We start from the raw sequence: 27,554 nt of genomic DNA on the forward strand, positions 1-27,554 counted from the left end.
ATCCAGAGGGCCAGATCTTTAGCTGGTGTAACTCTCTCTAGTTCCATGGCCATCCCTGGTAGGTGTAAACTGGCACAGCTCCAAGGATTTGGCCCAGACTGGGTGAATTGCAGTCTGGCAGTGTGGCTCTGGCAAGATAGAGACGAGCACTTAAAATGCTAGTAAAGGGAGGCTCTAGGAGCAGGGGTAGACAGATCACTGTTTGCCTCAAAAGACACAGGCCCTGCTGTTCAGGTGAGAAATGAGGTTTCCAATGTGGCTTGGGGAAGAGTTAAGCAGCTTACGGCTTCATTCAGGGTACGATGCGCTAAACAGCTCTATGGTCTCACCCGGGGTATTTTGGTGAAGGGAAATGATGCAAAAGTTAATGCTCCAGTGAAAGCAATTCTAAAGTGCAGTGAAGTGAAGCCAGTGTCTGACTCGCTGAGAAGGAAGGAGAGCCAGCCATTCGCAGAGCTGGAGACTGGAGATGCAAACCCTGTGGCATACAGTGGGTGAGCTTTGTCCCCTGAGTTGAGGCCTGCATTACGGGAATTATGGAGTGACAATTAATCACTGCTTGGACACAGAGCGCTAAGTAACTAACTTGTCTAAACCAGCTCAATCATCCCAGGCAGGGCTTTGTCAAGCTGGGACTTAAAAATGTCTGAGGATGGAGATTCTACCCCCTCCCTAGGGAACTCATCCCTATGCTTCACCACCCCCCTAGGGAAATAATTTTTCCTAATGTCCAACCTATTCCTCCCCCACTGCAACCTCAGACCGTTGTTCCTCGTTCTGTCATCTGCCACCACTGAGAACAGCCTCTCTCCATCCTCTTTGAAACCCCCCTTCTGGTAGTTAAAGGCTGCTCTCAAATCCCCCCTCACTCTTCTCTTCTGTAGACTAAACAGACCCAAGTCCCTCAGCCTCTCCTCATAAGTCATGTACTCCAGCGCCCTCATCATTTTTGTTGCCCTCTGCTGGACTTTCTCCAATGCGTCCACATCCTTTCCGTAATGGGGGCCCAGAATTGGACACAATATTCCAGGTGTAGCCCCACCAGAGCCAAATAAAGGGGAATAATCACTTCCCTAGATCTGCTGACAGTGCTCCTCCTAATGCACCCTAATATGCCATTAGCCTTCTTGGCTACAAGGGCACACAGTTGACTCATATGCAGCTTCTCATCCACTGTAATCCCCAAGTTGGTTCATGTTAAAGTTATGATTGAATAGTATTTTCTTTCAGTGATTTTTATCTCCAAATGGTGGATATTCACAGCATGCGCCAGTGTGGCTTAGTGTCACATATTGATGAAACCGGTACAAATGGCCATTACAGTTGCACACTGCATATTATACAGCACCAATTTTCTAAATTAGTGCTTGTCTTGCAAAATAGCTGTCTCTGTAGCAATGGTTGCTGGAAGTACTACATGGTATATCACCATAGGACAACATTGCTGTGGGTGCACAACGAAAGTGGGACTGTACCCACTTCAGTTATTTTTCATTATCCCTGTTTAATTAAAATTGCACATCCATGTTGGCTACTGGATTAAATTGCATGTAATCGTCCCTACTTTCACCTGGTCCCAAACTCTCCGGAACCACTCTGACCATCATTTATTAGAGACTTTGAGAGCTATGTTCACTTACTATTTGGGGAGCAGCTATGGAGGCACTGTAACCTCAGATCCCCCTCGTCCCTCTCCTCCTTCGTCCTGGAAAAGAGAATTGGGAAGTAGCATCTTTAGGAGAAACGACGGCTGTTCCCAAATGTACCGAAAGGATCAAAATCAATAAGAGCACAACGTACCTGAGCGCCTCCATCTACAGCCAGCCACGCCCATTACGGTGGTCCTAATGGTCTCAGGAGGGACTTGTTTCCATTGGCTTTGCCCTTCTCAGGGGAAAGCTCATGCACAGAGGCCAGGGGAATGGGAATTAGGGGCTCAGGGCTGCGTCTCTCCCATTCTCCCTCTCTTCGTGATGAATCTAAGCAGTGGGAACTAACATTGCACAGTACAAGTCTTGGAAGCGGGCGTGTTAATGAGACACCATTTAAACGCCAGTCCATGTAGCTTTCCAGAAGGGATAGCTTTGCAGATGTTCCCTTCCTTGCCTTGCAGAATACAGCGCCGAATCAATCTTTGCACTTGCACCTTGAGTGCTAATAGGAGGCAAATAATCAGATTTGGAATTCCTGGTCGTTTGTACTGTGAATGGCAGTTGCTGAGTGCTCAATGCTTTTGAAACCCAGGGCACTTGTTTAGATGCTTAAATATAGACACTATAGCCAAACCTTGGGCATTGCTTTAGAGCGTGTTGGCCATAATGTTCACATCTGAGGTACGTCTAGATTACATGCCTGTGCCGACAGAGGCATGTAAAATAGGCAACCTGACATAGTCAAGGAAGTGGGGATTTAAATATCCCCGGCTTCATTAAAATAAAAATGGCCACCGTGCTGTGCCGGCTCAGCTGATCGCATCTTGACTCGCGCACTGTGCCGACACTTGGGGCAACCCATCCATATAGGCGAACTAGACGGTCGCCTAGGGTGCCAAGTTAAATGCGGTGCCAAATGGTGGCGCAATATCATTGAGGAGTTTGGAGGTGGGGGCACCGATTGCATGGTTCGCCTTGGGCGCCAGTTGCTGGCAGCTAGTCTAGGGCCGCCCCTGCCGACAGTCAGCTGAGCTGGCACAGCGTGGCGGCCATTTTTATTTTAATGAAGCTGGGGATATTTAAATCCCCGCTTCATTGACTATGTTGGATAGCCTATTTTACATATCTCTGTCGGCAGAGGCATGTAATCTAGACGTACCCCTGGTTGTGTACACCCCTGAAGCTAGTGCAAACAAGAGGGGTTACCACGCATTAGTCAATTTTCCTTAAGAGCCTACACAATAAGAAAAAAACGCTACATGCATAGGAGACTATAGGAAATGGTCATATTGAAGGGCAATTGTTATAATGGGAAGAGGAGCAAACTCTGTAACTGTTTACTTGATTCTTTCAGTTCTAACAAATGTTTCCAATGGTTCTGAACTTTCCAAACCTTTAACCTTTTGGGATGAAACTTTCCAGACTCAGAGTGAAATCCTGGCTCCCCTGAAATCAGTAAGACTTTTGAGATCATCTCCAGCGAGGCTAGAATTCCATAGATGCCAAGGACAGAGGGATGACTGTGGCTATCTAGTTGATCTTCTGGACAACACAGGCCACAGAACTGCCCCAAAATAGTTCCTAGAGCAGATCTTTTAGAAAAACAGCCAATCTTGATTTTAAAATTGCCAATGGTGGAGAATACACTATGACCCTTGATAAACTGTTCTGTTAAAAAGTGTACCCCTTACTCCCAGTCTGAATTTGTCTAGCGTCAGTGTGCGTCATTGGATCGTATTATAGCTTTAGCTCCTTATTAAATATCTGTTCCACATAGACTGCAAGTCACTCCTTAACATTCTCTTTGTTAACTTGAATAAATTGAGCTTCTTGAGTTTATCATTGTGTGATGGGTTGGCTGCTCCTCACTGGCAAAAAAAAAGGGGTTAACAGCAGCCCCAGGAGGCTGCACCAGAGACAGCCAATTAGAAAGGGGTAGAGAGCAACAGCCAATCATGACCCAGTGGGCTCATATAAGAAGGGCTGCAGGGCAGAGCAAAGTTCGGTAGTTGACTGGAGCTCCAGGGGTAAAGACCAGGCTCCTTGCAGAAGGAAGGAGCCCCAGCACTTGGGCCAGAGAAGTGATGCAAGCAGGGACTGGGGGAGCTAGAGAGGGCTCCAGGCTGGCTGCTAGGGCCTGCACGTGGAGATCCTAAGGTAAGGGCAGAAGAGGGTGCTGGAGCCACGTGAGAAGTAGCCCTGTGTCAACAGACCCCAGTTGCCACTGAGGGAGTGGCTGGACAGTTTGCAAGTCCCCCCACTCCCAAAGCAGGGAAACATGAAGTGTGGTGCAGGCAGAGGCAGCATCACTGAAGAGACTGCTATAGTCTTGGGACTGACGTGGGCCTGGAACAAAAGTGATGGTGGTGAGGTGCCACCAAAGGAGGGTACCCGGCCAGCAGAGTTAATTCCCATAACAGCTGGCAGGAGGCTCCAGAGTGGAGCGTGAGGTGCATTTAAATAGGATCCAGCTGCTGGAGCCACCGCCTGGAAATTCCGTGGCACAGGCAGCAGAAGATAAATAGGACGCAGCCAGATGCAGTCCGTGGGCCGGATCCGACCCCTGGGCCACATCTTGCTCAGCCCTAGAAAATGGGTGGAGCTCCAGGACAGAGGGGTAGGGCTGGGTTTACTGAGAGATGACGCACTGATTTGGCTTAACTCCTCAGATGGGCTCCTAAACAGACCTGCAAAGACATTAAATCCACTGTCTGAGGGACAGGTGCATGAATACACATTATACATAACCATTGTTTATTGCTTTGTAAAAGCTTGAGCTGCTTGTAGGCCAGCATCTCAGCTCCTGTAAACTGTTGCAGTGCCTCCGAAGTCAGTGGAACTACACGGATCTACCATGGCTGAGTGTTTGGTCCTGTCTCCTTTTTGCAGGCCACATGAGTTACTGTGATTCGACTGTCACCATAACCAGACGCATTTGACAACTAACACATTGTTGTCAAGAGAGTGTGTGGACAGCGCATGTCCCTTTCCTGCCCGGTAGGTGGATTGTGTCAATACACAGTGTATTGGATGCATCTAAAAAAATGAAAGTGACATTGTTATGAAGACCCTTTTCCAAACTCTAAATCAATGACACTCTGACCAGTGACAGATGCCATCTGCAGAGCATGGTCCATTGGGCTCTGAGCTTGTTTTTGCAAACCCAATGAGCAGACTTGAATACAGATGGAAGACCCCACCTTCCTGTTTCCCACAGCATGAGAACCAACACCACATGGTAACCGTAGCTACCCTGTCATCGTTACAACAATAAGCACAGCCCTGTAATTTGTTTTACAGGAGAAGATGTCTCCTATGAAGGATTGTAACGGTGTGCAATGAGTCAGAAGCTAACTCATCACCCTGTCACTCTAATACCCACCATAGATATCAATTGAGACCTAATTGAAGGACAGGTTGTTGACAGAAGGTGTCAATTAACCAAGTAGAGCTACTGCTGAAAGTCTAATTGATGAGGAAGCCACCTCAGCAGGTGGGATTATATAAACTGACATGAAAGACGTGCTAAAGAGGAGGAAAACTGAAGGAAGGCAGATGTAGCCAGGGCTGTTTGTGGTTAGTATGGTGCCGCTCCCTAGAAGCAAATGGGGAAGTGCCTATGGAATGTAAATACATGGCACACTACAGCAGGCATGTCAAACAGGCCTCCGGAGGGCCGCATGCAGCCCACTTGAAGTTTTTTGCCGCCCACCACTACATTTTATAAAGTACAGCCCGCTGGCTGCTCGGAGCATGTGGCCGAGTGCAGATCACAGCCAGCCGGCCACTCTGCGCACGGCACTGCAGTGACTGCTCATGGCAGGCCGGGCCACTCTGCGCTGGGTGCCACAGCCACTGCTCACAGCCGGCCGGGCCACTCTGCGCTGGGTGCCACAGCCACTGCTCACAGCCGGCCGGGCCACTCTGCGCTGGGTGCCACAGCCACTGCTCACAGCCGGCCGGGCCACTCTGCGCTGGGTGCCACAGCCACTGCTCACAGCCGGCCGGGCCACTCTGCGCTGGGTGCCACAGCCACTGCTCACAGCCGGCCGGGCCACTCTGCGCTGGGTGCCACAGCCACTGCTCACAGCCGGCCGGGCCACTCTACGCTCGATGTTCCATCATGTGCTCACAGCCTGGCCAGCCACTCTGCACAGGCATCAAGCGCCTGCTCAAGCTGGCCGCTGTGATCATGCCACCCCAGCGCCTGGGAAAGAAATGTGTGGTGGTGGCAGAGGCTCCGGGACCCAGGCATTAGGTTGGGGGGGGGGCTGGGAGTGCCTGGCTCTGGGGGAGGGGAGAGGCATTAGGTTGGGGGGGCTGGGAATGTCTAGCTCTGAGCAGGGGGGAGGCATTGGGTTAGAGCGGGGGGGTTTCTGGGGGAGCGGACGAGGATTGGGTTAGAACGGAGGCATGGGAGTGTCTGGCTCTGGGGGAGAGGAGGGGATATTTTGTTAATATTTTGTTTTTTATTTATTTATTCCCAAATAAAAACACAAGATGTATATTAATTGTATATCAATAAATGTCGATATTTTGCAATTGCATGAATATTATATGTTTATGCAAAATCTCAAACTTACAAAGTATCTGAAATTTTTACAGAAGACTGTTATGATTAACCACGGTCCATACTTGTTTTTATTTCAACAAAACAAGTTATGTATCATATAAAAAATTAAAAAGTACCTTAAATTTATGCTTAAATTAAAAATTATTTTATATGGGCAAATAACAATTTTACACATCAAATTATTGTATTATGTTAAAACAAGACCTGAAAAATTATAAAATATACCTAAAACATAATCTATAAAATAAATAATTATGACTTTCCGATAGAAGTACATTTTCTTTGGTGGCCCTGAAAGCTATCCGTTTTCGTTTGTGCGGCCCTCGGTAGGCTTCGAGTTTGACATGCCTGCACTACAGGCTGTGGCCTGCTGGAAGAAGAGACTAGAACATGGTGGTGATGAGATCTGGGGAGGCTGTGTGGGCTGATCGAGTTCTGAAAGGAGTCTCAGGGGAAGATCCCAGGACAAGGGAGTGGGAATCTCGTATTGGCATTAGGAATGTGAGCAAAGACCAGAGCAGAGCAGAGAAATGCTGTGTCTGTAAGGTGCTGGCAGACTCGAAAATAGGCTTGGATAATATGTGGTAATATAACTAGGCTGGACTGTAATGCTAGTGGAGCATGCTGGAATGGTTCTCCCCTCCTAGAGCTGCACTCCTTTCAAAGCAGCATACAATGAAATACTAAATTAGCTGTCCTATTCCAAACACTCCTGCAGCTTTTGCTTTCAGGAGGCCTCACACTTAATGCAGGGAGAATTTGCTTTGCTTAGAAGCCATTACGTGTAACATTCTTCTGCTTTGACAAGGTTGGCTTGAGCTCAACATTGACCCAGCCATTTGTGAAAGCTGGGAGCGCTGGGAAAGCTAGACTTTGCAAAACCATCCAAGTCTTTTCAGAATTCCGAGTTGTTAATTTTTGCTTTAGGCTTTCTCACCCTCTTGTCGTTTCAATTGTAGGAGTGCTGGGGGAAATCTTCAAAAGTACAAAGGGCAGTTTGGCTTAATGCCTAATTGTGCTATTGAAAATCTCCCTCTTAATGTTTGTTCCAAGGCATCTAAAAATCTTCACAGGCTAAGCCTAAGGACAAACTATTTGGGCAAGGCTTTCAGAACCATGTTGTTATGGAAGCACTGCTCCTAGCTTCATAGTTATGGCTGAGTTGCTTTGTGCACTTAGAACAGGGATTCAACATGAAAAATAGACATATCTTCCTTAAATGCACTGCACTTACTCTAGCAGTATAATACCAATAGAGATGTAGCCGTGTTAGTCTGGTCTTGCTGAAACAAAAGACAGGACTATGCAGCACTTTAAATATTAACAAGATGGTTTATTAGGGGATGAGCTTTCATGGCCCAGACCCACTTCCTCAGATCAAATTGTGGAAGAAAATTGGCATGACCATATATACATAGTGCTGCATAGTCCTGTCTTTTGTTCTAGCAATATAAAATGGGTTTTCTGAAACTATGTAAGTATATCTGTTTATTAACATCAGTTAAAATCATTTAGAAAATAAGTCCCTTAAGAAACATAGACTCCTCTGAGATATTTCAGTAATGCAATGACTTTTCAAACTTCTAAAGTTAATAATTATTTCACCTTTATTATTCACAAATGAAAGTTTTGTCTTTAATAGGGGCTGAAGAATAATGTTGCAATTAAAGCTGGGCACAATTTTTCCCACGACTTTTTCGATGATTAATGAAGATTTGATGACCCCGAAATATTTTGCAAATTCATTTAACTGAACTGTTTCATTCAGGGAAAAGAATCTAGCCCCCAACAACTAAATACTTCTTTTGACATTTCAAATGAACATTTTTGTTGGGTTTTTTGTTTGTTTGAAATGACTTGCTTCAAAATTTCCTTTAAAGAAAGCATAACAAATTGTCAAATTTAAAATTTATGTTTTGGGTTTCTGCGAAAATAAAATTTACTTTGACCCAACCTTTTTTCTTTTTTTTTCTTGAAGAAGTGAAGGAAAAAAGTTTTGATTTGACATAAAACAAATATATTTTAATTGATCAGAAGTAGCAAACTACAAAAATCCATTATTTACCCAACTCTACTTGCAAGTTGGCAATTCTTTGTAGAATTCTCTTTCAAAATGGCTGCAATTTTTATTTTTCTTCAGCGCCTGCTAAAGAAAAACATTCATTATGCAGAATGAGAAATACAATCCTTAAATCATTAATAGTTTTTAAAAAATATGTTGCACTAGATCTACTCAACAGAAAAAGAGTGGAGGGAGAGAAATTAGGGGATGTGCACGTGTGTTCATATGCACCTGTGCAGAAGATTGTGGAAACAGGTCAGGAAAACTGTGTGCATGCAGGTACGCAGAGAATTTGAGAGGAAACAGGAGGCAGGAATTTGGTGAAAGTGTGCATAAGAGAATGTAGGGGTGCAGGAGTAAAGAGAAACTTGAGGGGTGTTGTATATACACACATTCATGTGTAGAGCATATAGGAGGGGGGATTTGAGGCATGCATGTGTGTGCAGGTGAGGGGAACGGCTAGAGGAGGGGTGCAGGAAAAGATGTACATTGTGACTGATTTGTGATCTTCTAGTGATACAAAACATCTGTAAATCCAGAGTAACTAGCAAGTACATTCAGGCTGCTTTGCATTGTTCCTGGCTGGCAGAAATTATCCAGAGCATACTAGTGAATCTAGCAATACAAATTACAATTAAAGACAAGTGATTGCAGATTAATTATTGTGCATCATCAGGTCTGTTATAAATCCCACGTGGTAAATTCTCTTTGCAGTTTCTCAGTGAGTATTCACATATGAATTTTGTATTAGTTAAAGGAAAAAAGAAAACATTCCCAGACAGAAAGTACCTTCAGATAACATTCAGGCTGAAAGAACATATCACTAATTTAATGGTAAAAAAACGATATGAATACACACCCGTTTAAGATGTGCTTGTTAGATGGTAAAGTGTGTATGTAGGATATGTCCTCTGGGAAGTGTATGTGCAAGGAGAGGTGTGTGAGTGTTTGTTGGAGGAGCTTGCAGGCCTGCCACTGGGGGAGGGGAGAAAAGGGGGCAATTGTCCTGGGGCCAGGTAGCAACTGCTGGAGCCCCGGACCCTTTAAATCACTGCTGGAGCACCATGCTGTGTGCTCTGGCCAGCACTAAGGACTGGGGGACACCGCGCTCTGGGCAGTGCTGAGGGCTGGCTGCCCTCGGCCCTGTCCCTTCCGCCCTCACCCCTTCTAGGAGTGTGGAGCCCCCCTCCCCCAAACCTTGCCCAGGGGCCCCCGGAGGCAGTCGGCTCCGCTGGGGGATTGCATATACTTAGTAAAAACATGTGAACTGTATGTTAAGGATTGGAAATAGCAACACAATAAAGATCCCTAGGCTTCCAAGGGATATTGTGAATTTACCCTCACTGGAGGCTTTTAGGACGAGGTTAGACAAACCCCTGTTGGAGATGCTCTGGATTTACTTGGTTCTGACCCAGCACAGGGGAGCTGGACTAGAGGACCCCTTCAAGGTCTTTTCCAGCCCTACACTTGTATTGCTCCCTCAGTCAATATGAGATGTGGGAGGGCTTGGGGGATGCGGTGAGGTATCGCAAGAAGGCGAATGGTCTGATTCTGGAGGTTGTGTGATATGTTTGGGAGTAAGGTGGGATATTTGTAAATCGAAGAGGTGATTTGGGTTTGGAGGCTGCATGGAGGCTGGGCAGTTTCTGGATTACTGTTGTGGGGTGTGGGTGTGTGGACGGTATGTGGGGTATGTAAAATGCATCCTCTACACACATGCTACAAGTGGTATGGGAGGGTTTGGTGTATGGGTGGGAGTGTGTGCGGGAAGAGGGGGAAAGTCTAGGTCTGCAGGGCATATGTATGATGCGGAAGTGTGCAAAGCATTTGTGTGGTATGGTGTGGTCTCTGTGTGTGGAATGGGAGGGCTGAGTCTGGAGGGCTTGCGTGAGATGTGGAAGAACTTGGGTGTGTGACCAGATACCAGCTCTGACGTGTTGTGTCATAATGGCCTCACAATGAGGTACAACCCGAAGCATGATGAGATGAAAGACTCCTGTGAAAAGCCAAGGAACAAGTCTTCATCCAGGTGTTGATCCTCCAGGCAGGAACATTTGAACAGCCTGTACTGAGCCAGCATGCTCTGGCTAGAAGAAAAACATCCTTCTCCCCAGAAAAAGTCACTAATGCAAGGGACAATGAGGCTAACAGACCAGAGATTGCTACACGGGTTTCATGAACACCTTTGCCATTATATACACCAGCCGTCTCTTCCAGGGAGTTGCCCTGTATGTCAGGAGCTGGAATGTCAACTTCAAGCACATGGGCTATGTCTACACTCGCAGCTTCTTGCGTGAGTAATATGCAAATGAGGCTAAGTGTGGAATATCGCCAAGCCTCATTTGCATACCTAATGAGCCACCATTTTTTTCAGAAGAGGCTCTTGCACAAGAAGGAGCGTCTACACTTCCCCTTCTTGCGCAAGAAAAACCCTCTTGCACAATGCTGTTCTTCCTGTCAAGTAATAGGTGTAACGGCAAGAGGGTTTTTTTTGCGCAAGAGCCTCTTCTGAAAAAAATGGTGGCTCATTAGGTATGCAAATGAGGCTCGGCGATATTCCACGCTTAGCCTCATTTGCATATTACTCGCGCAAGAAGTCGCGAGTGTAGACATAACCTTCGTGCACTGCATTTAGCAATTCTGCTGTAGTCACACACACATTCCCGCTCTTCTTCCAGAGGGCCCTCTGAGCACCCAAACCCACACTCCCAGCTCCGTGAGCATTTGATTGGAGAGCAATACCTACATTGCTAATGTTCTGCTACAAATGGGATAAAAAACACCATCAAAACAAACAATGCGAGGGGTAGGATTGTTGTAGTCCACTGTGCAGTTGACTTGGTCTTGCTTATCACGCAAGAAGGACTGGCAGTGGTGCTATATAAAGTTACTGAACATTTTCCATTATAAGCCCACATTTTCAGTTGCTTTTAACTCTAACAAACTTTAACAGTTCTGGCTAAAAGTTTCCATTCTTGCTCTTTACCTCAGAGTGAATGTTTCTGGGAAGACTCCGCAAACATTTTGTGGCGTTCACGTTTGAGAACGAGATTAGGAGCAATCGATAATTTGACAGTATTCACTTTCTTGTGGAGAATTTTTAAAAAGACCTCTAGCCACTCTGGAGTTCAGAAGAGGAACTTTAAAATCGGCAGAGGGTGTTCTTGCTCCCGAGAGGAGTAAGTAAAACTCAGTTAAATGTGGTCAAGTTATAAGCCACAGAAAATTGCCATTTGTACAGACAGTGTAGAAGTGGTCAGAGGTTGGCTGCCAAATTTTCTGAACACTCCATCTGCAGCAAACATGTTGCTCAGCCTGGCTGAGGCATCTCCAGCACTTGGAAAGAGCCACGCCTCCAGACAGGACAAAAATGGCTCATCCCGCACCTGCTCTCTGCCAGCAAAATGGCTTTTTGTGTATGGGAAGTTGCACTGCTTCCAATCGCGAGTTCCCAGGCCTTGCTAAGCAGCCTATTATTCTCTCTCTTTAGCCAGATACCTTCTAACCCAACGAGAGGCACACTGAGCAAGGAGCCAGGAGATCTTTAGTTCACATCTCATTTCCTTCACTGACTGACACTGTATTTCTGTGCTCCCCACATTTTTTTTTTTTTTTTGAGCAAGGCTTTTTGCCTGCCTGAGTGGGCACGGGCAGGCAGGTATTCCTGCAATTTCAGATCAATTTCAGATAGAAGAACACAGAGCTTACATAAGGTCACTTCCAGCAGAGCTGGGAATACAGCCTAGCTTTCCCATATGGCAGGCTTACATCTCCACTGCTGATCCACACTGCCTTTCAGAAAGAGTCTGCCAAATCTATGTGCTTGTCCATAAAAGGGGAATTGTCACATATGTAACCAAGTGTTTGTCATGAGTGCTCTGCGCCTGCTGAGTCACTGGAAATAATTACCTGCAAGTCCTAAGTGTCCAGCCAATCCACATGCCAGGGTCTAAGCAGATGACCCCAAAGCAGGTCTATAGGCTCCTAATGAAAGCAGCTACTCTTGTTTGCTCTGTGTTGCTACCTGATTGGGAACGCTCCTTGCTTGCTGGTAATTCTGGGCAATTGCTCCTGCTCCACCCACAGCTAGTGCCTTAGCTACCCTGATGCTGTTTTATGTGATGTGATTCCCTAGAGCAGCTGACTTAGGGATTATCACAACCTGCTCCTGCTGCCATCTCATGGGGTTACTCTTCTAGCCCACAGGGTAGCAGTCTGTGCTGTGTCTCTGAAGGCCCTAGATTAAACCCTGCTGAGGATTTACCTGGGGAAGGGATACACTTGCACATGAGTTCCTTGGCTTTTCCATCTGCCACAAGCCAGGCAAGGGAGGGACTATGGGAGAGGGGGGCAATGGACTGGTGTGGGGAGGGAAGGGCAGTGCATGTATCTGGATGGGCAGTGTGTGTCAGGAGCTGGGTTCTGTATGTTTCGCAGTGAGGAATGGGGCGGTGTGTGTGGGGAGGTGAATGATGTGCATGCCAGGGGCTAGGCAGTGTGTGTGGGAGAAGGAAGGGCTCTGTGTGGGGGGGAATGGGCTACAGGGACATGGGTGGCTTGTGAAGGGTATGCTAGCCAATGTGTGGTGAAGGGTTGTGCAGCGTGGCTATGCTGGAAATTGGGAGGGGGGGTTATATCTGTGCAGGATGCATGGAGTCTGCATGTGGAGGGGGAGGAAATGGATGGGTTAGGGTGACTGATGTTTGTGCAGGGAAGATGGGTGAGGGTATGTGAAGTAAGTGGTGGCAAGGCTGTGGCGAGAGGAAATGAGCTATGGGTGGAAGGAGGATGGGTGTTGGAGGAATTTGGGAGGGATGGACTGTGTGTGTGGGATGGACAGCAGTGGAGAGGAGGCAATGAGTATGGGAGGAGACAAGAGGGTAGGGGGCAAATGTGCAGGTGAAGGGGCAATGTGTGTGTGAGGGGATGGGTTGTGGGGGGGGGTAAGATACACCGTGTGCATGCCAAGGGACAGGTAGCTTGTGTGAGTGGAGGACTGGCAGGGTGGGCAGTGTGTGTGAAAGAAGAAAAGATGAGTTGTGAGGGGGAGAGTGTCTGAAAGAGATGTTTGCGTGGGGGGAGGATGAGCTGCATGTGTGGGGAGTTGTGCGCGAGGATACTTCTAGAACAGGCTGGGCAGTGCGTGAATGTGCTTGCAAGAAGGGTGGTTGTGACTGGCGGGGGTGGCTTGTGCATGTGTGACTTGTATGTGGGTGTGGCTAGGAACAGGGTGTGCACAAGGAAGGATGCAGGGGGGCTGGCTTGTGCATGTGTCTGGATGAGCAGTACATGGAGGGGACGGGTGATGGGCATGCTTGTGGCGGGTGATATGTGTCTTGCAGGACAGACACTTGTGTATGGAGACAGCTGGGGTGGTGGAGGCCAGGTGTGTTCTGGCTGTGCGAGCATGGGGTGTTGAGGTTGGGGGACGGGCAGTGGATCCATTCAAGTATTTGTTGTCTGTGTTTCAATGAAAGAGTGAGTGGTGGGGCATGTGCCAAGGGAAAGGGAGCTTGTGTGTACGGAGGACTGTGTGCATGGTGGGGGTAGGGGAAGAGAAGTTGTGTCTGTGTATGTATGGCAGGGCTGAGACAGATGGGGGTGTCATGGCAGGCAGGCTGTGTTAATGAGTGATGGGGTTGATAGGTGAGGTGTGTCTGGCTGCCACAGGCAGGCTGTGGAGTAACAAGGAAGCCTGGGGGAGAGACCATGGAGTACGAAGTTGTCCCTACTCCCAAAGGCTGCCTGTTTGGGATGCAGCATCAGAGCAATATTTCCAACACTTGCAAGAGAGAACGCGTTTTACAAATTGAAGCCAAGCATGTCATTGAATCCCCAGCATTTCCACCTCATTCCAGCAGGACCGGGCCTGTTTCTAGAGAGGCATTCATCCCGCCTGGGTTCTCAATTGCTTTTTGCAAGCACGCGCTGCCAGAGCAAGGGCAGCTTCCTTTGGTGAAAATGACATTCCTCTCCCTAAACACTGAGTGGGGGCAAGACTTTTCGGCTACTCACGCTGTAAGTCTCAGCTTCCATGTGCAACATCGCCTGCAAATCAGACTTGGGCCAGTCTGCCTTTGATGAGTATGTAAAAAGTGCCACACCTGGGGACTTCACCACATTGAAGGAAAAAACATCAAGTTGAGCAGAATCCTATGGGCTTCTCCTTTCCCATGGTCTTCTCCAGGTATCTCAGACCACAACCAAATCTACTGAGGTGGGTGAAAGCCCAGACTTTCCAAGGCTAGCAGCAGAATCCACAAAAACCTCCTCTGACCAAGAGACCGACTGCACTGACCTTTCTCGGAAGTACTTGATTGCCTCCTGGTCTAGGAAGGTCTGCTCCTCTCGATAGCCCTGTTCAAAGATTTTGCGCTTGTGTCTGAACTCAATTACAGTCTTAGTGTAAGAGTTCAATGTAGTGACAGAGGCAGCCATGCAGCAGGTGAAAGAACCCCACGCCAGACTGTGGAGAGAAAAACCAGCGGACAGAATGGGGTTAAGACAACTGCTCAGCTTGTGTTTCTGAAGGTAAGACATACATGTAAATGAAGTGTGGCCAGGCAGGTAAATCAGGAATGACCAAGATATTAGAGAGACAGGGTGGGTGCAGTAAAAAAAAGACTTAAGAAAAGTTAGTCCTGGGAGAATTCTGCAATTGTTTCATTTGGAGCCATAATAAAATTGTAAAATTCTCCCAAGACTAGAAGAGTTCTGTGTAAACTTGACAGTTTGTTTCTTATCAACAGAAGTTGGTCCAATAAATATTACCTCGCTCCCCTTGTCTCTCTAATATCCTCAAACTAATACGGCTAAAACGATGTATTTAACTTGTTTTACTTCAAGAGAACTGTGACTAAACAACTTTTTACAGCCAGCAGTTTCTGGTCAAACAAAACTATTTATAAGTTTGGGTCAATAGATTAGGCTCAATAAAAATATTTTAAAAACTCAAAACAATATTAACTTTATTTTCACAATATTTTGACTTTTTGCTTTGAAATTGTATTTTGGTAACAAATTTAGTTGGATATCCTTAACGTTTTTTTTAAAAAGCCACATGTAAATGTCATGCAACATTGAAAATCCAAAAACAATTTCACTTAAGATCATACAAAATGTTTTAATCTGAAATAGGGTTTTGGGTTTTTTTTTCATTTTGGCCACTGAACTAAATCAATTCATTTGATGAAGTGGGTTTACCCACAAAACCTCATGATTCTATATGTTTTGGTTAGTCTCTAAGGCTATGCCTACAGTGCAACGCTATTTCAGGATACCGGAGCATCCCGAAATAGTTATCCCACATCTTAACAGAAAGCCCATTATTTTGGGCTCACTATTCCGACATCCCTGTAAACCTCACTCCATGAGGAGTAAGGGACGTTTTGGAATAGTGGGTTATTTCAAAATAAGATCAAAATAAGATATGCAATTTGCATAGCTCAAATTGTGTATCTTATTTTGAATTATGGTGCAGTGTAAACATAGCCCTAAGGGCATGTCTACACTGGTGAGTCATTTCGAAATAACTCCCCTTATTTCGAAGTAACAAAGTGAGCATCCATACTATGAAGCCTGTTATTTTGAAATCATGGGCTTGTTATTTTGAAATAATAACTCCTGCTTGTGAAGAGGAATAAGCTTATTTAGAAATTGTTATTTGGGGAGTTTTATTATTTCAAAATAACTTATTTCAGAATAATCTGGTAGTGTAGATATCCATCTCATAATCTGGTAGTGTAGATATCGCCTAAGGTACCACAGGACTATTCATTGTTTTTAAAGGGAGGGTGCATCTACACTGCACCCACAGGTCGAAATAAGATATGCAATGTGAACTATGCAAATCATGAAATAAACTCCCAGCTTCTAAATCTCAGCCACAAAATGATCCTTCCTCTCCTGTACTACTTCAGTGGTGTGTAGGCCTGCCTGCTGTGTAAGCCACACAGTCAAACACTAGGGCAGCTGTGGCCAACTCACGGCTCGTGAGCCGCATGCGTCTCTTCCTCATCCCCCAAGGGTGCAGCTCACAAAGCCCCCTCCCAGCCGTAGCTTGTAAAGCCACCCTTGCACCCCTGAAAATAGCCCTCTCCTCCCGGCTCCTTGTGCTCACCGGGGCAGGAGAGCCGTCCGGCGTGACCATTAAAGATGGAGTATTAAGCCAAAAAAACCCTCTAAATGCATATTCTTTGTGTTGGATCCACTGGTATCTTGGCTCTTTGCCCAGAATGAGTTGGCCACCCCCGCACTAGGGTATGTCTACACTGCACGCTTATTATGGAATAAGCTATTCCGGAAAAAATACTCCGAAATACCTTATTTTTAAATAGTGCATATACACTAGAGGGAAGCCACAAAATTAGTCCAAGGCAGGCTCCCCTAGTGTGGACATGCTACTTCAGTTTAGAGCCCAGGAAGCACTGAGGAGTAATTACTTTGAATGACCTGGAGGAGGAGTTATTTCGAAATAGTGGCAGTGGAGCGTCCACACTGCAGCTATTCCGAAAAGCTATTTCGGAAGAGGCATTATTCTTTGTGGAATGAGGAATAAGACACCCGTTATTTTGAAGTAGACGATCCCAAAATTATTTTGGAATAATGGCCGTTATTACAAAATAACCCTGCTGTGTAGACGCACCCTAGAATTGGATTTAAAAGGATGTTATCAATAATACCACTTGTTTATGTTACAAACATAGAGATAATCAATCTCCACATTTCATGCTATATGGGTATGTCTAGATTACATACCTCTGCCAACAGAGGCATGTAAAATAGGCTACCCGACATAGTCAATGAAGTGGGGATTTAAATATCCCCAGCTTCATTATAATAAAAATGGCCGCCGTGCTGTGCCCACTCAGCTGATTTTAGGCACAGTGCACGAGTCAAGATGCGGATTGGTCAACAAGGGAAGCCTTTGTCGACCGCTCCTGTAAACCTCATTTCATGAGGCATAAGGGAGCGGTCGACAAAGGCTTCCTTGTCGACCGATCCGCGTCTTGACTTGCACGCTGTGCCGACAATCAGCTGAGCCGGCACAGCGTGGCGGCCATTTTTATTTCAATGAAGCTGGGGATATTTAAATCCCCGCTTCATTGACTATGTCGGGTAGCCTATTTTACATGCCTCTGTTGGCAGAGGCATGTAATCTAGACATACCCTCTCTGATCCCCAGAAGGATCAAGGCATTTTCCCCTACATACATTTCACAACTAGCCTGAAGGCCATGTGTGTTTTCGTTTCACCTGCTGCAGACACAGTTGTCTGTGTTAATTATGTCAATTTGGAAGGGGGGATTTGTTTTTAGGGCTAGACTGAGCAAGGACCTGAGAGAGCGTCAGATACTCCGGGCCCTGTTTTCAATGATGCTGCTGGTTTGTTTGCATGGTCTGGGGGGAAGCCACATAACCTTTTTGGCCTCAGTTGTCAACGTGCAAAATGAAAATGCTGTTGCGATGGGGCACCGGGACCGGTCTGACATTTGTATAATGCTTTGAGGTCCTACAAGGGGAGGTGCTCGAGAATGACAAGATCCTTACTATCGAGATAAACATGTTAAGCATGAGACTGTGTGTCTCTGACTAGAAGCGTGGCAGGAGGCTGTCGCTACAAAACATACACGCGGCCAGCAGCAACCTAGGAAACTCACTGTTTGGTTACATTTTAAACAGGCTTGCAATGCTCGGTGACCATGACCCAGGCCTCTCTCTCCCAGCTGTTTCGGGTGCCCCGTGCTCATCTCAGACACACAACTGACAACAAGCCGGCTCCTACACATCCAGTATTTATTATGTGGCAGGCTACCAGTGTGCGTGGGTGTCCCAGGAGCTCTGAACCAGTGACCAGCACAAGGACCCTACACTACACTTGGCCCCAAAATCCCCTCTAAAGCAAGAAGGGAGGCTAATAATTCCTAGACTGGGACACAGGGGGGATTGTGGGGTTAACAATCAGGTGTGTGTGTGCGTGTGTGTGTTTGTGTATAATATCCTGCATCTAGAATGGAGAGCTAATCCCAGCATTGAGGTGGGGCTAAAAATCCCCCGCGTTGGAATTGGGGACTTAATCCCACCCATTGGCATTTGGAAGAGGGTGAGGGCTAGTCCCCGGCCTCACATTGTGGAGGGAGCTAATAATCAACTGAAGGGAGGTGTGAGGGGCTAAGAACATCTGGCCTCAAGACAGAGCTGGTTACTAGCCACCTGGCTTGGGATGTGTGCGTGGCTGGAGGGGAGTCACTAATAATCCCTGCCTTGGTGCCTGCAGGGATTAGTGTGTCCACACCTGCCTGACTCTGGGACTAGAATTAAAATATTACTCAGTAATACAACAATTAAAATGCACTCAATCATGATGGAAACCCCTTGCGCACATTACCCAACGGTTATGATTTCCCCCTAGGTCAATGCAAGGTGTTGAAAGTTGTGAGAACTGCCTGTGCCCAAAATAATCCTAACTCTCCAAATTTCCTATGCTAGTCAAATTACCAGTTCTCCCAAAAGGAGGAACAATAACACATATTGGGGGGGAGGGGGACCTCTAGGCTGAGCTATTATTTTTATCTGATGAGCAGAATACATTTGGAATCTTTCCAAAACCATAACCCCCACATGGTACATGAAATTCTCTCCCAAACACCTTATCTGGTTTGCCTCAAACTTTCCAGGGAACCCCCCTGGCACTATTGAAATCCAAATGTGCAGATCATTTCACTGCCAAATGGGCAGTAGATAGAAAATTGCCCTATAAGGCATAATTGAGCCCTTGCTATAAATACATGAGACCAAGAGTTTCAGAAATGTTATGGCAATTGTGCACCTAAATCAAATGTGTACACTTAATGGAATTGCTCCATCAGTGATGGTAATTGTAGCTGCAATTGACTTGGAAGATAATATATATTTGCAATTATAAGTAGCCAGTGCCATCCCAGCTATTGTACATCAATGTACACGATCAACTATGAGCAATGTTTTCAACTAAGAAAAGCAGATACAATTTCCTGATGATTTAAGACTATATTTGTAACCCTTGCCCTGATATTCATAATCCGATAATTCAAGAGTGAGATGCTGGAGACACTTACCAGAAGGACCACCCGTAGTCCCATGAATGTGGTCTCCAATCTTCTGGCCCAAGACTGACTGTCACTTGGAAAACTTGAGTGTACATCATATGAGCCACCATCCCCAAGAGACCTGGAAAGCAGGAATTGTAATAGGAACATCTTTCAATCTTTGTGATTGTTCCTGAAAGAGCTTCCCCTGCCCCAGCAGATGATGAAAGCTCCTGCAAATAGCCCTCTTAGTGCACCCTGCATGACTGCAGCAAAGACAGCACATTTTGGGAAGAGGAAGGAAGCCATTCAGATTTCATTATTTTACAACTCAGTACTGGAATGCTGATGGCACAAAGGGAACACTCTGAAGAGTTTACCCACACATTAATGTTGCTGACTGCACTTGTGTATCTAGAATTTGTGGGGTGTGCCAACTGAACCCTAGCAGTACAGTGGTTGGATGCAAAGCGAGTGCATGGCTCTCACAGTCAGTGTTGTCTGCAATCAGCACGTACCTCATTTCACCTGCCCTTTTTGTACAGCTCACTTTAGAAATACCAGCAAGCAAATGGTCTGGTAGCACTTTATAGACTAACAAAACATGTAGATGGTATCATGAGCTTTCGTGGGCACAGCCCACTTCTTCATGGCCATGAAAGCTCATGATCCCATCTACATGTTTTGTTAGTCTATAAAGTGCTACCAGACCATTTGCTTCCTATTTTTTTCTGTAACAGACTAACTCGGCTATCTCCGGAAGCTTAGAAATACCAGTAGGAAAAAAACAACAACAACGTGGATGGAAACCAGTGGAATCTGGCAGCCTTGCACAGGTGCAATGGGAAACAAAATGTCTTGCGGGCCACACGTAGAACCCCGATGGGCTGCATGTGGCCCATGGGCCACAGGTCGCCCACCACTGTATGAGGATGTGTCTGGAGAGTGAGAGCACAGAGGTGAGAGTGAGGTATTCAGAATGACCAAACTGGTTGTGAAATACTGTCTTCTCCTCATTGGCATCTGGAATACAGACTAGACTGTAAACACCACAAAGATAAAAGACATTGATTCTGGAAGTAACGTTGTTACACGAGGCTGAACCCGACGTTGTTCTAGGCTCGACAGGCTACACAAAGGTGCGGTGAAATTGGTGCCCCTGAGGTGAAATGTTTTTGCAAGGTCCTCTCTGAGGTGAAATGAGGAGTAACGGTAGATCGGACTAGGAAGCCTAGTCCGAACTACCTAGTCCGTGCCGCGTGTAGCCGCGTGGCACGGAGTCCGCACTAGCGGACATTTAAAAATGGCGGCGCCCGGCTTTATGCAAATGAAGCCCGGGAAATTCAAATCACGGGCTTCATTTGCAACTCCAGTTGCCTACATTACCACCCTAATTCGAACTATGGTGGTAGTGTAGACATACCCTGAGGTGTTTCGACAGGGCATGGAGTTCTGTCTCCAATAAGGGATAAAACCAACCCAGTGGAATTTTGGCCTCGGTTGAAGATCAACAGAGCCATCGTAGGACCTATTCAGGGGTAGGACGTCAGCTTTTAGAAAATCAAATATGTAGACAAAATCTCCATATTTTGCAGGCATTGAAGAGCTGCTACTCCTTGAAGGTGCTGGACACAGAAAGTGGCGGTCTTCTCCATGCTGTTTTTCATCCCTTATTACCTGGCTCTGCAAGACACCATGGCTGGCAGTAGCCTGACTCAAACCACACCTTTTGCAGCTTCTAGGAGATATTTGGACTACAGGTTTCTTGGTGGCCTTGGATTTTGACCCAACAGGGTGCAGATTTGTGGGTGACGGGACTTGAAGACAGTATGCTACCGTTAATCAATTTCACAAAGTGTGTGGGGAAACTTTCTTTGTGCTGCAAGCTGGATAGCCTTAGCAAACCCAGCACACATTGAATTTATCAGAGATTCCAATATCCACAAGTTGGGTGCAGCTCACCTCAGGTGTGGACAGGCTGCAGAGACAGGTGGGGCGGGCAGTGATCCACAGTTGTTACGCCTGGCCAGTCAGACTCATGCTAGTTCCTCTCAAGCTGACACACTCAGGGCACATCTATACTAGGAAATTATTTTGAAATAACTAAATTCAAAATAACTCCCAAAATAACAAAACCAAAATAGCGTGGCCCCACTACAGGGGAGCCTCAGAATTAGTCTGAGGCAGGCTCCGTTATTGTGGATGCGCTACCTCAACATAGAGCCCCAGGAAGCCCTGGGGAGTAACTAGTTCGGATCGCTCTGGGAAGTTGTTATTTTGAAATAGAGGCACCGGGGTGTCCGCACTACCGCTATTTTCAAATAACAATTTTGAAATAAGCATTATTCCCCGAGGAAAGCAGCAGTGCAGATTTCAAAATAACCAGCCCGTTATTTCGAAATGACGGGCTTGGTCGTGTGGACGCTCCGCTTATTATTTCGAAATAAGGGGGGTTATTTTGAAATAACTCCCTAGTGTAGACCAGGGCTAAGAAGAGCAGTGTGGACGTTGCAGCATTGGAACTGACCCAAGTCTGCCTGACCCCATGGGTCCAAGCTCAGGTGGCTAGCCCGTGCCGCAGCTTGTGTTGTAAGGGCCACACTATTATTTTCAGCATGCTAGCTCACGCAGAGCTACTGTGCATCTGTCTCCCCGGCCACAGTGCCAACAAAGAATCTGCAGATAATAGATCTGAGATGTCTGAACTTCCCCATTCAGCTCCAAGAAATTGTTCCTGAACTGTCCTACAGTTGCATCAAGTTTCCTTCCCCTGTTGTGGCTCCCAGGATGTATAATTCTCCTAATGCATCAGCTAGACCCCTTTCCTCTTTCCCAATCCCTCAAGCCTTCCTCTGTTCTTTAGCAGCAGCATTAGAAGGGGATTTTCAAAAGGGATTTTTCCTATTGGTGACCGGGAGGGTGCTGCTGGGAGAGAAGGTTCACAGGGGATGAAATCTGTGCAGTGTGGGGAATGTAGGATGGTTAATGAGAGTGCCATCACTTGGGTTTTTCCATTCCATGTAGTGGTGCAGGAACAGTTTTTGGAGCTGAGCTGCAGCTCCAATTACTCCTGTCCACGCCCCTCACTGTCCCCTCGAGCTGGAGCCAACAGCCAGGACCCCAAAGCCAGTGGCCAGGTGGGATCCCGCACGAGGAACCTGTTGGCAGAGCCCCGGGGTGCAGTGCGTGGCTGCCCCAAACCTGGGGGTGCTGCTGCACCTCTGCTCCCTGCACTGCTGGTTCTATGGGACTGCTGGCAGCACTGCTGCGTGGACCCTTTCCCGAAGCGCCAAGGAACCCAGGCACGCCGCACGGGGCCGTGGGGAGCCCTGTGTCTTCAGCCTTTCCGAATTCCGCTTTGTCCGACGGCGTGGGCGCGCGGGGGAAGGGAGAGGCGCCTTACCTGAAAGCACAGTGAAGACAGCAGCAAAGGCATTTAGCTTGAGCCCATCGATCACATTACTTGAATGGAAGAGCTCTAGGCACATGAGGCTGAACCCGACGACGAGCAAGGCGATGTACAACACTTCCGACACCACCGACAGCCACAGGACACCTGCAACACAGAAGGGAAACAACCAGAGGCTGTTTTTAGTGACCTCACGCAGCCCAAAGCAGCGGGGACGGGCGCCGTGTGCAGCATGGGCCGTTTGAACGGCATGGGTTGCTCAGAGAAAGAGGCGGGAGGGCACTAGAACTGTGCTTAGTGCCCAGCCGGTGTTTCCTCGCCAAGTGTTTGTGTTGGACAGTCAGATAACTGCCTTGACCCATTACATTGCACACACTGGAGTTCACTATGGAGAGAGACTGTCTTACAACGAAGCAGCACAGCACCTTCTTGGTGCTGTGTGGCCCCTCAGGAATAGGCTGGGTGAGATGGAGTCTGAGCTCAACAGCTACCATTCGAATCCCCCTTCCACCCGATATCTCTTAACACCTGGACAGGGCTCACGCCACGTTCTTTCAGCTGAAGGTGCCATCTGCACACATCCCTGGAAACGACGACCCGGCTTCAATGATCCCAAATATGAAGCAGAAACACTGTAAAGCTACCAGGGCCGGGGAGGCTGGACGGATTCTGAAAGAATCCCTCTTTTCCTGGAGCATCGCTGCAGGATGGTGGGGCTATTCCCCAGGTCTTCATTAACAGCACAATATCAGGCAAGCCCAGAGATACTTGCAGTGACTCAGTGCTGGGTTGGCAACTTGATTCATGCATCAGTTGACTGCCAGATCTTTCTAATGCTCAGATCCAAGACAGAAAAAGCCATCCGGCTCTAGTTTCTCTTCCCAGGGCAGTGGAATTTATGAGAGATAGAGCATGACCATTATACCTTGAATGACAGTGACACCGAGGATGCCCAGGCAGTATGCTTAAAAAGCACCCAATTAAACATGTTAGCTGACCTGAGTTATTGAGAGGTTAAAGCAGGTACACTCTGGCTACGTCTAGACCGGCATGATTTTGCTTTTAACGGAAAAGTTTTCCGTTAAAAGCATTTGCGGAAAAGAGCATCTACATTGGCACGGACGCTTTTCCGCAAAAGCACTTTTTGTGGAAAAGCATCCATGCCAATCTAGATGCGCTTTTCCGCAAAAAAGCCCCGATTGTTTTTTGCGCAAAACAAATCTGAGCTGTCTACACTGGCCCTTCTGCGCAAAAGGACTTTTGCCCGAACGGGAGCAGCATAGTATTTCCGCTAGAAGCACTGATTTCTTACAGTAAGAAGTCAGTGTTCTTGCGGAAATTCAAGTGGCCAGTCTAGACACAGCCATATGTACAGGTGAGTCTCAATCTAGAATTCCATATGGTGGCAGAGTTGTAGCAATCTGACTGTTTCCCAAAAATCTTTCAGGGTTACACAGAATAATCCAGGGATTTCCATCTGTTCAGTTGTTCAGCCCCATTAGAAACCAGTCCAGAGATAAGGATCTTGCCCTGTGTCCATACATATAGCTTCTTCTCACAGGAGACAAGCAGACAGTGTCACTACCCATGTTGGTTTTTCCTTTGAGGACAGAGCGTGAGGAATGCATTTGGAGTCTTTGACCACCAATCAAGATGAATAAAGATGGCTTGTTTAAAATTTGCACTTATCTTGGTTTTCACAGGGTTTCTTTCTCATTTGATGGCTCATGTAATGGGTTGTTTAGTTATGGGGCATGCATAATGTAAATGTTTGTCACTAAATTGTAATGGGATGCAGATAAGTGAAAACAGTGCAAGTAATATCTCATTAGTTTTCATGAGGTTTAAACACCAAATGCATTCTTATATGTTTACCAGTTATGTTCATATATATGAATGCACGAGTGAATTGACCTGGGGCTTCGGCGTGAGCTAACACCTCGTCTGCCAGTATTTCTGGCCCATCTGATTTTGTTATCCCTTCTGGATGGGAAGGAATGATTCCCATGCAGAGCCAACAATCTCAAAGTTATAAAGTAAAACTTACATATTTTCATATAACACAGAATACCAACATTCCAAGTGAGGCTAACTCATGCAGTAATTTGCAAGCATTCACAGAGTCCAAATACATTCTTATAACACCAATACTAATTTTGAGCAAAACTAACTGTCATGGGGCTAGGCCCTAAAGGCCATAGAGAAGTCCTCCAGGTGGCTAGAGTGGCTAGGAAGAAACCAGCCAATAAGGAGCCAGGAGGGACTATATCAGCGGCTGCAAGACTAAAGCCAGCTCAGTTGCAGCCCAGGCCTGGAAGGGAGATGGTCAAGGGGGCTGGCTGGCAGAACCAAGGACAGCTCAGACTGGGGAGCCATTAGGACAGTGCCTCTAGGAGGAGACACCCTGGAGGCACCACTCTCCAACTGAGTGGGGAGGCAGATTGAGAGACTGGACTCAGAGAGACACTCTACAGGGGGCACTGGGATGAGCCTCTGTTGGAGGAGTACCCTGGAAGGGGTTGTGATTTCACATGAGGCTGTGAGAGGTGACTGGACAGCTGAGTAGCCGCAAGGCTTTTCGAAGTGAGGCCTTGCAGGAACCCACACATGGCCGAACAGGGGCTCTCAAATGAGGTGAGTACCGACCCCATTACACTAACACACAGGTGAACTGGTCTGGTCTCCATCTATGAGTTTGTCAGGGCTTAGCTAATGCCCATCGTCTGGGCAAAATCTGGCCTCTGGTCTGTCAGTGTAATCAGTTTGGGGAGGATGTTTGGGGATGCTTTTGCATCTCCTTTGTGGAAAGGCATGAAACCCATTCAGGCTTATAATAAGCAGATGATGGCCAGTGAACACGCCTGCTTTCTCTTTCAGTTTCACCACTCAGATGGTTTTATTGCTGCTTTGTACATTTTAGGCTCCCAGACTGAAACTGTTTGCCACGAATACTTGGTGTGATCAATAAGAAATGGTGCAAGAAATAAACATCGCGTCTTCTGTTGTGGCTGGCACGGTTTTCCAGCTCTGTACTCCCAGCACTGAGCAGTCAGCCCATCTGTTGGGTAGTGTAATCTGATTATGTCAGACCATCTGCCTGATGACTTGGGCTTCTCTGTAGAAAGCTGGGCTGAGAGAAATGGAGCAAGAAGCTGGGAGAGGCTTTCTTACAAATTCCTCATGCTGCCTGGGACGCTGGGAGACCAGGGACCAACTTGTCAGAGTCCCCATGTGTACGCTGAACCCTGACAAAATACATGTCGGGAATCAATCTGCCTCACCTGTGTGTTTGGTGGTGGTAAAATAGGTATTGCTCATAAGAATGTGTTTAGGGTTTTGACTCCATGGAATGCTTGTAAGTTGCTGCAGGCTTTAATTTTATAACATCTGCATCCCATCTTGTAAAGTAATATCTGAAGGTCGTGTTGCAAGCCTCTGAGACTGTGTAAGTCACCAGACAGGAGCTAGTCATTAAAGTGCGAAATGCAGCTTTCCAGCAGAAGCTGTGACGTCCATCAAGGTCCAGGAATGCCAAATGGGCTATTCTGGAACATTAAATAGGGCAAAAAGACATTTGCTGTCTTGCTCCCCTGTGACTGCTGTGAAGATCCCATTAATTGAGTATGCAGCTCAGAGTAAATAGCAGGAGGGTGTTAAACCCCAAGGGATCTTTTTGCTGCTTGGACACCAGTGGACAAGATTTTTCTAAGCATAGACAAGAGATACCCAACTGCTCAGCCTGGGTTAGTCCTAAAGGACAGGTAGCATGTACAAATTATAGACTGCAGAAGGAAATAGAATGTAAGATTGTAACTCCTTGCATACTTATGTTTACCTGCATTAACACTGTAAATAATTTCCCTTCCTATGATTTATTATTATTATTTATTGTTATTATTTTATTTATTATAGGAATAACTCCAGGAGTTGTCCTTGGTGTGAGAACTAACGTGCAATTGTCCTGGGGTAAGTGACTGGCCCTTTGGGATGGGAAGTAACCTGAATATTGCTGTGATGCTTGTAAGGGACCATCTACCAATTAGGCAGGCTATCTGGGTGGCCAGATTGGCGTACCCAACGGGTTCGTGTGAGACTCCAGACTAAGGCTGTTACAGTGCCTGCGGGTTTATGCTTGATAATTGGTTGGTGAAATCTAAGCCTGGAAGTCACAGCCAATGTGGAATTTGTGTCCTGCCTCTTAACTGTCTGTGCTGTGCTTGGTAGCCATGCTGCTGAGCCTCTGCAGGCCGTGTTATCTCTGCTGGGTTTTGGCAGGGCACCTACAGTGCTGAAGTGTCACTGGATGCTCAGCAGAAGGGATAGGGAGAAAGGATCATCCAGCCAAGGTGGCTGTGAGTACCACTCTCTGGGTACATCTGCACTTTGAGCTGCTCTGAGGACGTGTTTACCATCTTGGATAGGTACTGCCTGAAATGGCTAGGTGCCTGCACCATCTCTGCAGCATCCCGCTATCAGGGTGCTAGCTGAATCAGAGCTGTCATGGGCATGCATCCTTGAGATGGAATTCACATCTTCAGCTCGGTGTGGACGGAGCCATTGAGACAGCAGGTGGTAAGTTTAATTCCCAGTTTGGATCATAGATCCCAGTTTGGATCTGGTTATTTTGATTTCATTTGGCTTTAATCTCAGGCTTATTTCTTTTATCTTGGATGAGGGGAGCTCTGAGCCTAAGAAACTAAGCGTGTGGGTTGGAGTCAGAAAGGCGAGTTGGAGTCACAAAGGTGGGTTTGCATTGTCTGCTGTAGTACAGTTGACTCCTCTTTGTGTAACCA

The 27,554-nt window shown here is 46.7% G+C and overlaps 1 protein-coding gene across 1 annotated transcript in view; it reads right to left on the reverse strand.

Moving 5' to 3' along the window:
- GSG1L (GSG1 like) overlaps positions 1-27,554 on the reverse strand; it is an 81,613-nt gene that overhangs the window by 22,864 nt on the left and 31,195 nt on the right. Inside the window, exons 3-5 of the mRNA XM_089782243.1 lie at positions 22,756-22,908; positions 19,383-19,494; positions 14,586-14,753 (exon numbers count right to left, since the gene is read on the reverse strand). Of these exons, the coding sequence (XP_089638369.1) occupies positions 14,586-14,753; positions 19,383-19,494; positions 22,756-22,908 (433 nt within the window). The remainder of the gene's footprint in view (positions 1-14,585; positions 14,754-19,382; positions 19,495-22,755; positions 22,909-27,554) is intronic.

The sequence above is a fragment of the Pelodiscus sinensis genome, chromosome 15, assembly GCF_052426305.1.
Source record: "Pelodiscus sinensis isolate ZL-2025 chromosome 15, ASM5242630v1, whole genome shotgun sequence".
Classification (NCBI taxonomy): Eukaryota; Metazoa; Chordata; order Testudines; family Trionychidae; genus Pelodiscus; species Pelodiscus sinensis.